The 13,186-nt window shown below is 41.1% G+C and overlaps 1 protein-coding gene across 2 annotated transcripts in view; it reads left to right on the plus strand.

Annotated features, from left to right (window-relative positions):
• The window catches only part of mgat5b (alpha-1,6-mannosylglycoprotein 6-beta-N-acetylglucosaminyltransferase B), a 75,770-nt gene that overhangs the window by 42,679 nt on the left and 19,905 nt on the right, over positions 1-13,186 (plus strand). For both annotated transcript variants that reach the window (XM_085403510.1, XM_085403511.1), the window contains 2 exons: positions 9,245-9,376; positions 12,008-12,141. In XM_085403510.1, coding sequence (XP_085259636.1) covers positions 9,245-9,376; positions 12,008-12,141 — 266 coding nt within the window. The remainder of the gene's footprint in view (positions 1-9,244; positions 9,377-12,007; positions 12,142-13,186) is intronic.

The raw sequence follows: 13,186 nt of genomic DNA on the forward strand, positions 1-13,186 counted from the left end.
TTGAGGTAAAAACAGTTCACATGATAGAAATGAAATACATATTGAACTTTACTCATTTCTTTATTGTAAATGCAGAATCACATGCTGGAAGTGGTGAAATATAAAAATGTGGAGATTAATTCAAGACATGAGCCTTGATGCAGGAGGTTGTCTCATGAAAAGATGAGCAAAAGGCATATCCATTTAAAAGGAGACAACTATTACTAAAAGAACAAGAGAAGAAATGCAGTCTCTGTCACTCTTCCTCCCCGGATTTGCTCTAATTGAGGTGGAGGCTGAAGTGGCCTTGACATGATTTCTGTCTGTAACATCGGCGCTTGTCATGCACAGAGGGGAGGGCCCTACAGTAGCTTGGAAAGGCGCAAAGACAGCTGTCTCTTCTGCTTGGGGATCTCCCCTCATCTCCTCCCAGAGCGACACAGGTAATTAGCCTGCAACAGAGCATGGTGTCTAGGCACCTGAGGAGCTAGGAAACACAGGAGGGAAAGGGGGGGAAAAAAAAACAGGGGAAACAACTACACACTCAGGTATAGAAATTTCTGTCAGCAGAGTGGAGAGGTAATGTAAGCAGACAAAGCAGTGTTGTCATCCAGAGATAATCTGAAGAAAACCAATATTTCAGTGTGCTTTTTCAAAGAGACTCCCTGTCCTCCACCCACAGGATATACACCTCAGCTACAGCTACTGCCACACATCTCCTGTGACGATTCCCGACACACTCTCTGTCCATCTCTTTCTGAAACAGTGTTGTTTGTTTGTTTTCTCAGGCTCCCCTGCTTATGCCAAGCATAGCCATTTCTAGATCAATTATGTCTAATCTGGATCTGTAGTGCACTTGACAGAGCCCATTAACACAACCGCCAGGTAATTTCACCCTGTTCCTGGCTGCAAACATGAAGACGTGTCTGAATTGTGTGATTGCTAACCCTTTGAAATTATTTAACAAATGTCAAATTCAGGGTCAAATGTGTCTGTAATCCAGCAGCCTACCCCGAAAACGCGAATTAATGGCAGACGTGAGCGGGCATTCAGAAGTGTAAAATAAGAAAGTTGAAATCAAAGCGTTTTCGTCTCCGAAGCTCCGGCAAAGACCCCCTCCTCCTGTTACACTGCAGTCTCAGGTTGTGCCTCTCCATAAGTGCTGATGCACTCTCACCCAGCAGCTTTCTGATTGATGTTTCTATGGTTTAGGATCAAAGGCAATACAGCAGTATTGTTAAAAATAGCCCGAGTAGACATCAGTGAGATAGCATCATAATGATTTGTCTTCGGTACAGGAAGGGAAATTAAAATAGCTCTTTTCCCCCCCTCAATGTCTGGCAACCATAGTGAGATATTTCTTCATTTAGATTATGACAGAACCTTCAGGTTTTTAAGGTTCCCGTTTTGGTTTTGGGGGGTTTTCATGCATTTCTGCTTACAAAAGCTATGGCTGAAGTTTGTCCCAAACTCTTTGGGGCTTAAAGGTGAACTGCTTATAATTTGGCCTAGTCATTTCACACGGCACATTTTTGGTCATAACTAAATGTATATGATATTTGAACTTATATCTTATGCAGCGATTGTCAAACATAAGGCCCGTGGGTCAGAATCGGCCTGCCAAAGACTCCAATCTGGCCCACTGGAAATTGTGAAGGATGGCATCGATTTGTGACTTCTAAATGTATTTTCATAAGTGTTACAGCTTGTCCTCCTGATAAAGTCCCACATGACCATTCATACTGCACTAAAGTAACTAAGTGATAGATAAACATTGAAATGTTTTTTTCTCTTTTTTAATAGTTTGTCCACAATAAAAATAAGAACATTTTCTATGAATTAACAAAAACCTCCAGCTACCAGAACTTTTTCTGTAATTTTATTAATCTACTTCAGGGATATTTCCTCAATGTAGTAAAGCAGCATTTCTCTATTAGGTAGAAAAAACTCGGACGTACTGTTAAAATTGCACCTCAGTGTAAAATGAATTTGACAACCCTGATCTAATGCGATGAAATGAATAACTGATGGCAACTGATGCGGACAAGGTTAAAAATCAGTGCAACCTGCGGAGAAACAGAGGCTTAGAAACCCGAGCTGTTAATTCTCGTTACATATTTTCACTGAATTTTTTAAAGGCCAAACCAGATTTGAACAGATTTTCCCACAGATTTTTATGTCCCTAGACATCCATGGCTGTTATAATTTTTGCAGCACGAGGACACTTTCAAGAAGAATACGTTCGCTTGTGATTTTGACAGCTCAAAGTACGCCAAGAATAAAAAGTGTGGGTTTAAAATAAATAAATAAATAAATAAAATTAAAAATGGGGAGAAACCACAAGTGAGCTGCAGGATTTGGACTCAGCTGTTTTTTATTATTGATATTTTCCCCAGAAAAAAAAACAACAGATGTTTAACAGTTTTATTTTTGCAGACTATGAGAGAAAGTCATATTTATACATTCACACAGCTGTTCAACATGAATATGAGGAAAGTGTTTATTATGTGCCGTGACAGCCGCCATATTTTCATTAGCCGTTTGAACATGAAGTTTGACTCAGACAGTGCACATCAAAGTGGCACATCAGCTGTTTATGATCAAAACAGAAACAACATCTGAGTATTTGTCTCCTCCTCCTGCCTCAAGTGGTTGATTAGCATGCCAGACCCCATTCCCCTCTGCCAGGCCAGCTTTACAGAGAGAGTGGCCCATGTCATTCCCCTCACACTGTGAGCCCTCTTCCCAGCTGCCCTGCAGCCCTTGGCAACCTCCTCGCTCGCAGGCTCGGCTCCTCATATGTGTCTGAAAATCTGCCTCAGCCAATTCCCCTCCCTGCTGGACATATGCACCCTTTAAGAAGTAGCACAATGTGACCGTGAAGTCTCTTTCCCTCGTTTGTTTCTCTGGCTCTCTTCCTTTCCCCAAACTGTTGATTTGTTATGGTGCCAGTGGCCAGCTGTGCAACAGAGAAATTGTGCCCAGTGGTGGTTGTCAAGAGGAGTAAATTTATGCAAGTCTTGCACCTTTGTTCTTCACTTTGCAGTGTTCCTTTTATGCCGTCCTTATCTCACAGCTTATTCGTGCTCTATGAAAGCTGAGTGGCCCATTAAAACCCAAATCTTCTTTGCAGTGCAGCTCAAATGCATTGTGCGTGTGCAAAACAATGTATGCAGATTATTTTATCTTATTTTTAAATGATATTATCCTTCTTATAATTATAAGTTGTCCAGATGTGATCTACATCTTTGTGCATATTCCTTCATTATGAAGAATGTGGCATGCAATTTTCTATAACTGCAACTGCATTTGAAGAATACTTCTATATTAGGAAGGCGTCACTGAGCATGCTCATGGATGTACCGCCTGCTTATGAGGTGGAAACAAAATTGTGTTAAACAAAATCTTGTTTTATGTTGTGTATGTTTGATAGTGGAGCTGTATATGATAGACTGCGGCTGCACAGACAGCACTTAGGGGGAATTCATCGGTGGCTTCGGTCTTTTCATGGGATTTGCTGCTAATCATGAAAAAAGATAAAACTAATGCCAGCCTTATCCTCTAATCTTGTGTGTGAGGGAGATGGAGAGAGTTGTTTCTGTACTAATGCGCATACTGTATGCGAGTTACAGTATGTTTGCACTCTCATTTCCGCACTCCTAGGCCGTTAATGCACTTAAATCCCTCTACTCTTCTCTTAAAGTTTCCCTGGATTTGCATATATCCAATTAAACCTCTGAACAGCAGCGGCATTAGTGGATGTATGAGGAGCAGACTCGCATACAGCTCTGCACTCAGTCACTGTAATACATCTGCTCTCACATTAATGCATGTCAGCATTACACTATGAGAGCCCATACAGGCCGTAATTCATACTGAAACTCCTGCAGTGAAATCTAAGAGACGTACTCATGCAAAGTACCGGTGAGTGAAACCACACGAAGCAGCGTGCAAATCTGTGGCTCAGTATGTGTGTATGTAGTGGCTATTATATAGAGTAAAAATTAATGTCACGGTTTTAAGTCATGCTAGGAGCACGGTCCTGTGACAGCAGTGTTGTTTAATTGACTAGTTGCGCACCACGTTTACCTCAGAGTGAAATATTTTGATTGTTGGCCTTTTTCGTGGAATTTGATACTCATTTTCATGCTCTAGCGCATGTTCACTATTCACTAGATAAAAGATGGAAAATGGCCTGTATTTATATAGCGCTTTACTAGTCCCTAAGGACCCCAAAGCACTTTACATATCCAGTCATCCACCCATTCACACACACATTCACACACTGGTGATGACAAGCTACATTGTAGCCACAGCCACCCTGGGGCGCACTGACAGAGGCGAGGCTGCCGGACACTGGCGCCACCGGGCCCTCTGACCACCACCAGTAGGCAACGGGTGAAGTGTCTTGCCCAAGAACACAACGACCGAGACTGCCTGAGCCGGGACTCGAACCAGCAACCTTCCAATTACAAGGCGAACTCCCAACTCTTGAGCCACAATCGATGGAGTGAGCCACCGTTTCAGGCGAGCCTCAAGCTGTTGTGTTTTGTATTTTGGCTGTCACCATGTTGAAACCAGGCGTGACGCTAAATCTAACTGAGACCTTTAAAGAATCTGTACACGCACACAGTTGAAACTGTACACCCATTTTTACCATGATGTAGTCAGATTTTTGATACTAAAGGGGATTATAATGTACAAAATGAGGTGGAAACTAGGATCTAAGTCCATAAACTCATCAGAAAAGCTTTTTCTAAGGTCATAGATCAAAGGAGCCAAGAGCTTGTACTCCATATAATTGAACTATTGTTCGCAACCTGCTGGCCGTCAGAAAGAATGCAGGTACAAGACGCTCCAGCGCTGGCTTCCCTTTTCAGACTCAGAAGCTTATGTACAGTTTTAACGTACAGTCAAATAGCTCTGATAGCATGACTGTAAATTTTTAGTTATTTTTGGTTATGATAGTTTACGCCATTAATGTGCACTGTAGAAATATTTAGTAGAAATCTCAGTTTTACCTCTTAACAGTGCTGATCTTAGAACAGCTATTAAGTTTTGAGTTGCAGTGCAGATTTTTCTTAATAATTATTTGAGTCTTCAGATTAAAAATAAATAAATTTTAGAAATACAGTAGAAATACAATATTAAAAAAATATACACTTCATGACCACATAGATTCAAATAAGAATGATACAAAATTCAGTGTTATGGAGAAATGTTGAGGAAAACGTCCCATACATTTATATGGAGTTTGTTCGTTTTACAGTATTCTAATCTACTTAATGTCTTAAGTCTAACAAATAGTGTAGATTAACAGCTCAGGAAGTGACTCGTTTAACTTCAGTTAAGTTCCCTTGTGTTTACCTCCAAAAGTTTAATCTGTTCATCTGGACGTATCGTTTTTTTTGTGGGAGAAACGTTTCGTCACTCATCCAAGTGACTTCTTCAGTCTCCCAGAATGCATCAGAATGCATCAAGACGTTCCTTTGTGTTTAGTTCCACTACAGTCTGTAAAGGTCCACTTTTGGGAATGTTGACATCAGTCGAGGCTTTTGATCACACCTTGAAATGTTCCTTAAATAAACAGTCACATCTGCTTCTAATTATGATGATATACAAAGTCTGAAATGCTCTACTTTTTATTTTGATTACACCTAACGCTATAATAATGGTCCACTCTTGCTAAAGCAAGAATGTACTGTATGTATGTGTACGGAGATGCCTCAGGAAGAAACTGAGGTCATTAGTTTCTCATATACATATGATCTTATACATACAGCCCCATAGAAATGCATTAATGTTTAGATTTATGGCACCAGAGAAAAATGCAGAGAAACATTTGGTTTTTTTTTCTTCTCTTCTCTTTTCTTTTTCTTTTTTTTTTTTTTTTTAAATTACTTGAATTTCCATCTAAGCCACACTGAAGGTCAGACATGAACTAACAGATTGTGTTCATGTCTTTACTGAACACACTATGACTCATAGTGCAGGGAAAAATTTCCATTCATTTCAGTTTATTTATATAGCGCCAAATGACGAGAACAACAGTTGTCTCAAGGAACTTTATATTGTTATGTAAAGCAATGATGCAGAGAAATGAGGAGAAATCCATGCAGTAGAACCTCACTACACTCGAACATTTCCTGTAGCCGTTTAAGAAACATGAAGATGAATTTTGGTTCATTCCTTGTCCAAAAGTCCAAGCAATCACTTTTAAAAAAGGGTCAACATGGTCAGATACCTGCACTGGTAGGAAGTGATGAAATGAAGTCTGACACCGAATAGACACGCAGCTCAAAGAAACCAGCATCGCAGGCAGACGAGTTGCTACGGATCTTCATGAGTGAACCTGTGAACAAGCTTTATGTTGTTATTGTCATTGTGTGTTAGTCATGTTTACAGACATCATCCTCAGCTCTCTCTTGGTTTTCATGAATCTGTGAAATGCCTCACAATCTATTTAGTATCTGAAAAGTTTACTTTATTGTACATTTGTTGCCTGATTATGGTTTTGGTGGATTCTATCCACCGGGCTGCATACTTCAATTGAAGGAGTATAGAGTGAAAACACAGCTTTAGTGAAACAGCCTTTTGTTTGTGTAAGCACCGACTTGCTTGGGTGTGTATCATCGACTGATGAAACTGCAGTTTAAGTATCGCTGGCTGACCCTCTCCTGCTCATTATTCCCGTCCACTGTTGAGGAACCAGCTGCCACGCTGGTTTCCACAAGGCTGCCGTGCTGACTAAATATGTTCTCTGTCCAAAGAAAGATCGATGGCTCTTGTTATGCAGGTATTTGTGTGTATGTGTATGCTGCGTTGTGCGTTATTTGCTTCTGAGCCAGGTAGTAAAAGAATGGTGAAATGTAAGGTCATGGATTTGACTCCAACTGCTAACAATTTTATTTTTCTCAAAGAAATGCTTAAAACTTGTTTCACCAGACCGGTCAGCCTTTTATTGGTACTTCAGTGGGTTTTCTTTTAGTGCCATTTTAATCACACATGATCTTTAGAAATAGATTTTCATTGCTTTTGTTCACTTTGATGACAGGCATCATGTAGGAAGAAAGAGCTTTGAGATGCTTATTATTGTTCAAATCTTAAAGATTGCATTTTGTGTGTTTGCCATTGACCTTAGGTGGGCTTTCAATTAAAGGATTTTTATTCATTGGTCTTCACATACACATGCATTTCACTACTTCTGAGAAAATGTTTTGTGTTTAGTGCCGTCATATTGAGTTGTACAGAAGTAATTTATTGACTGACTGACAGGGGCGACTGCTTGCTCTGGTGTTTCTGATTTTCTTTTGATGGCACATAAAAGGCTAGTGCGTTTCTAACCTGCATCTATGTTCTTTTCATCTGTTGAGATTGCATTTGGAGCCAGAAGGCGCATACCAGTATGAAGACCAGAGAAATGATTGTGCCAGGAAAGAGTTCATCTTGGCGAACCACAGCAAAGGGAATCATGTATAAAACATAAACTGTCCTGCATCAACAACAGTTCTCTGGAAGTGATGATTATGCTGGAGCTTATCCCAGCTGCCATAGGGCGGTCAGACAGACAACCATTCACACCTCTGGGCCATTTTAGAATGACCTGTTAACTTAACCCCACTAACTGCATGTCTTTGGGAGTCTGAGTACCCGGAGAGAACCCACACAGACACGGGGAGAACATACATGAATGAATATTTTACTTACTTACTGAAAGGGAGACAGGCGCCCCCTTTAACAACGATCCTCAAAGGATGACTAAATGTCACCATTGCATCACAGAGCTATTTAACCAAATAATGACTTAATTTTCTTTTAACATTTATCTGTTGCAAAATAGCTAAAGGAGCTAGTTGAGGTTGTTCGCGCTTCTGATTAGGATGCCTCCTAAAGGCTTTCAAAGATTTTTTTTTTTTTTTTTTTTTTTGGCATGTCCCACTGGGAGGATGCCCCAGAGCGATCCCAGGACACACTGTCTGGGGAACAACTTGGTGATTGGATGGATGACTGAAAGAGGTGGCAAGGGTGAGAGAAATCTGTGATTCTGTGCTTCTTCCCTGCAATCTGAATAGATGGATTAGTGCTGCAGGACTGAGCATTAAAATGTCTGTGTATAAAATAGACAAGTTTTTGTCTCATTATGCTTTGTTCTCAAATATATCTGTCAAAAGTAATCAAGAAAAATCTGCTCTCACTGCTTTTTTTTCTTCCGCGCTGTTTTGTACTGTGGCGTCGGTCTTCAGAACTGCCGAAGTTTGACGAAATGGATCTTTCCTTTTGTAATGAAAATAGGCGCGCTTAATTGCTTTTTTTCTCGAACAAAGTGCAACCTTGATCCCAGCTGAAAGCCGGGTGCTCTGAAGTTAGATAGCACTTTGTGATAGCAGACACCAAATTTACATCTTCTGTCTTTCCTTTTCCAAAAGGCTCTTTTGTAATTGCCATTCTCCGATTTTATTTAAGCCTGATTTTTGTGTTTTATTTATTTATTTATATTCAGGCAGCAGATTTTTCATATCAAGGCTGATCAAGCTGCAGAATAGCAGAATGACAGGCATCTTAATGTGGTGCAGACATTTAAAAATACAGACAGAAGGTGTGCACGTTAAGGCTGAAGGTAAAAGATCTGAAGCCCCTCATCATCATGAGTATGGCAGATTGCACATGCGTAATGCAACCACCCCTTCATAGGTGTCGAATGAATGTGGTGTTTGCTTTGGGTAATATGTGTGCTTTGGTGTGTGAGCTGGAACAAGCCTGCAGACAAACTGGGTGGCTCCCCACTGCGAGACGTTGCTCCCTGGTAGTGCTAAATTCTTTGTTGTATGCTTGAATAGCTGCGCCGTCTCACCGAGAGCGCTGACATGCTTCACGACATGATTGGGCTCTTTCATTCACTCTCTCTTCCTCTCACTCATGCACACATCTTTGCCATCTTATAAGCTCGAAGTTTCCTCTGCAGGAATATTACTGGAGCTGCAGTGCTTTCTGGGAGCCGGCTTCTTATTATTTTTTGATTAGTTTAGTTAGCAAGGATACTTTAACACAAAGGAGAATTTCAGAGAACTGAAAGGAAAAAAAATACATCATGGGAAAACATGATGAAAGAAGGCAATATTGGAAAACATCAGCAGAAGAAATGCTGCGGTTAGCTACAGGACAGTGTTGGTGAAATGTCCAAAACTTTGTTATTTGTGCCAACTCTCGTGGGTTTTAATTTGTTTGGCTCAGTGTGATGATGAAAGCCCATCTGACCTGTGTGCAGGTTTTTGGGTGTACCTCCAGGAAGAGGAAGCTGCCCACTGACGGGACCTCTGCCCTTTGACCTCATCTACACAGACTACCATGGTTTGCAGCAAATGAAGCAGCTCATGGGTCTTTCACTGAGGAAGCACAAGTCAGTTCTTTATGCTTTATTTTTCTGTGTCTATCAAAATATTAATTTCTGTTTATTTACCAAGATCTGAGGGCAGGCGGGTGGGGGGGGTCTCCTGTTGGTTAACAGAAATTTAAACACCGATCAAGGAGCCCCGGGTTCACTCCCTACAGTGGGGGAAATAATTATTTGATCCCCTGCTGAAATTGTAAGTTTGCTCACTTTCAAAGAAATGAACAGTCTCTAATTTTTATGATAGTTTTCATTCAAGGACAGAGACGGGATATCAATGAAAAATCCAGTGAAAGCTAATTACATAAAAGTTATACACCAACACGGGCAAGACCAAAGACCTGTCAGAGGGTGTCAGGGCTGGAATGAGCTACAAGACCATCAGGAAGAAGCTTGGTGAGAAAATGACAACTAGTGCAATTATTTGGAAATGTGGAAAAAACCCAAAATGATCATCAATCACCCTCGGCCGGGTGTACATACATAATCTTGCTTCTTGTGGTGATGATGATCATTTGAAAGGTGGTGGATAAGCCCAAAACTGGAGGAGCTGTTATTGATCCTAAGGCAGTTGGGACCACAGTCACCAACGTTGGTAACAAACTACGCTGTAATGGACTGAAATCTTACATCATGCACATGGTTCCCCTGCTAAAGAAGGCACATCAACAGGCCCACCTTAAGTTTGGGAGTGAATTAAATGACTTAGACTTGGGAGAAAGTGCTGTGGTCAGATGAAACCAAAATCAAGCTCGCTGGCATCAACTTGATCTGCCGTGAAGAGAAATGCAGAGTATGGCTCAAAGAACACCATCCCCACAATCAAACATGGAGGTGGAAACTGGCTTTGGGGCTGTTTTTCTGCTAAGAGTACAGGATAACTTCACTGTATTGAGAGGCCAAAATAAGATGGAAAAGTTTGGATGAGAACCTCCTCCCATCAGCCACAACACAGAAGACAGAACAATGACCCAACAAAGGAGTGTCTAAAGAAGAAGCACATTAAGGTCGTGGAGTGGTCTAGCCAGTCTCCAGACCTTAATCCATTAGAAAATCTGTGGAGGGAGCTAAAGCTTTGAGTTGCCAAGCAACAGCAAAGAAATCTAAGAGATTTAGAGAGCTTCTGTAAAGAGGAGCGGACCAAAATCCCTCCTGAGATGGTTACAAACCTGGTGAGAAACGTTTTTACCACTGTGCTGGCCAACAAGAGTTTCTTCACCAAGTACTAAGTTATGTTATGTTTGGGGATCAAATACTTATTTAAATTACATGCAAATCAATGTATACCTTTTATGTAATGTTCATTTTTTCTGAATTTTTTGATATTCTGCCTTTCTCCATTAAAATCAAACTGCCATGAAATTAGAGACTGTCCATTTCTTTGTCAGTGACAAACGTACAAATTCAGCAGAGCATCAAAGGACAGTAAATGCAGTTGGCAAAGTTTTTGTCCTTGTCTTCCAGCTTTGCAGCGCTGAAGCAGTCATGGTATACAAGTGAATCCTCAATTTTTAAACCAAACAGGCGATAAAAAAAACAGCTTTCAATGCAAATTGCAAATTTCGTCACAAAATTGATTAATGAAAAAGGAAACAAAAACAAAACACTCAAGCTATAGTCGTATGTAAATGATGACAATCATCTGGGCTTTTTCATCCCATATTTTACTCTGAATGCATAAGAGGACAAGGGTGTTGTATTTATGAAATAAGTGGGTAGCACCCAGACACATTTCACAGCAATGAATGTTGATTCTGCTGCATTTTGAGAATTCTCAAATCAAAAGCCTACGCTGATTCCAGTCAGCATCAGTTCAAGGTCGGCTGATCGACCAATAGTCCTCTCCTGACAAAGTGACAGGCCAATACTTTGATTGCCTCTCCAGCCCTGACACTGATTAGAGATGCAAGCTATTGATAAAACGTCTCCAATTTCATTACATCGAACTGCTTCTTCCACTTCCCAGTGTGAATATTTACACCGAATAAAGTGCTGATGAGTAATTCTCTCCTCTTTAGCTTGTCATTGTTAGCTAAATGTTCTATTTTAGTTTGATCTTAGAGGACAATAATTATTTTGTTTTTCTGTTGATGCAGTCAAAGCGGTGTAATGTTTATCCACTCACTGCTGCTTTGACATTATCAGAGAGAACCTGACGCATTTTCTAGTCAAAGCCCTGCACATGGAAAAAAAAAAGCCTCGCCCTAAAATTTATTTCTTCAGATTCTGGCCAGGATGGACCAATACCATATCATGATCCGTTACAGCAGCGTGTCCTGTGGTGGCTGTAAAACAAGTCTATTATTTAAGCTCCTATTGTCTCACCTTGAGGCGTGTGTGATCTCTGCTTATTGGGGGTGATGGCTGGGGACGTGGACATCTATCACTACTGACAGCTTTACAAACCAAGACTCTGACACCCAGACTGTGTTAGAGTACTCAGACTAGCTCCCATAACTCAAAATTAGATTTTTTTTCTTCATGTTTCTCTAGACTCAATCTCACTGTATGCACATGTGCTGTTCTGGCAAAGTACAAAAGGCTAAATGTATTGTTTTTCACTCAGCTAGAGGAGACAAATAAATGCAAGAGACAGCTTTGTTCTAATTCAGGCTAATTGTATCTCTTATTTTGTCCCAGATGCCACATAAGAGTGATTGATACCTTCGGTACAGAGCCTGCCTACAACCACGAGGAGTATGCAACTCTGCATGGCTACAGGACGAACTGGGGTTACTGGAACCTTCATGGCCAGCAGTACATGACCATGTTCCGTATGTGGGCTGCTTATTTCTCTACGATCTTTGTTCTCACTGAGATTGAGAGTCTAAAGTCAACGTCTGCTTGAATTTACAGATGCTTTAAGTTGTTTTGATGCACATATGTGTGTGATATATACACTCATGAACCCTTTATTAGATACACCTGTTCAACTTGTTGTTACTGCAAAATAGTTACTCAACCAATCACATGGCAGTAACTCTACTTGGACTTTTCTTCACAAGCATCTCCAGAGAGAAAATATCCAGTAGTCCTCCGGGGCAAAATATCTTGTTGATGTTAGAATAGAATGACTAGATTGCTATGGTAATGGTAAATGGCCTGTATTTATATAGCGCTTTACTAGTCCCTAAGGACCCCAAAGCGCTTTACATATCCAGTCATCCACCCATTCACACACACATTCACACACTGGTGATGGCAAGCTACATTGTAGCCACAGCCACCCTGGGGCGCACTGACAGAGGCGAGGCTGCCGGACACTGGCGCCACCGGGCCCTCTGACCACCACCAGTAGGCAACGGGTGAAGTGTCTTGCCCAAGGACACAACGACCGAGACTGTCCGAGCCGGGGCTCGAACCGGCAACCTTCCGATTACAAGGCGAACTCCCAACTCTTGAGCCACAATCGCCCCCCTATTGAGCTAATAGGGAGGCAACAGTAACTTAAGTAACCCCTTGTTACACCCAAGGTATACACAACAGCATCTCTGAATTCACAAATCATCAAATCTTGGACATGGGCCCACATAAGATGCCCCTCCTGTCAGCTAAGAACAGAAAACTGAGGCTACCCTACACAAATCTCTGGGGAATGTTTACAGGATCTTGTTGAATCTGTGCCCTGAAGAATTAATGTAGTTCAGAAAGCAAGTGAGCCGAACCCAGTACTAGCAAGGCGTACCTAATACAGTGTCCAGTGAGTTAATGTTTTAAACTTAAAATGTGAGCACACCGTGAGCTAATAAAGACCTCAGGTTGTCACAGGCGAGCCTTTACAGCAGCAGGCAGGAAACTAATCAGTACAGCTGGGCCTGC

The sequence above is a fragment of the Rhamphochromis longiceps genome, linkage group LG4 (genome assembly GCF_057381845.1).
Source record: "Rhamphochromis longiceps isolate RC_006_pf linkage group LG4, R_longiceps_female_GT1.1, whole genome shotgun sequence".
Taxonomy (NCBI): domain Eukaryota; kingdom Metazoa; phylum Chordata; class Actinopteri; order Cichliformes; family Cichlidae; genus Rhamphochromis; species Rhamphochromis longiceps.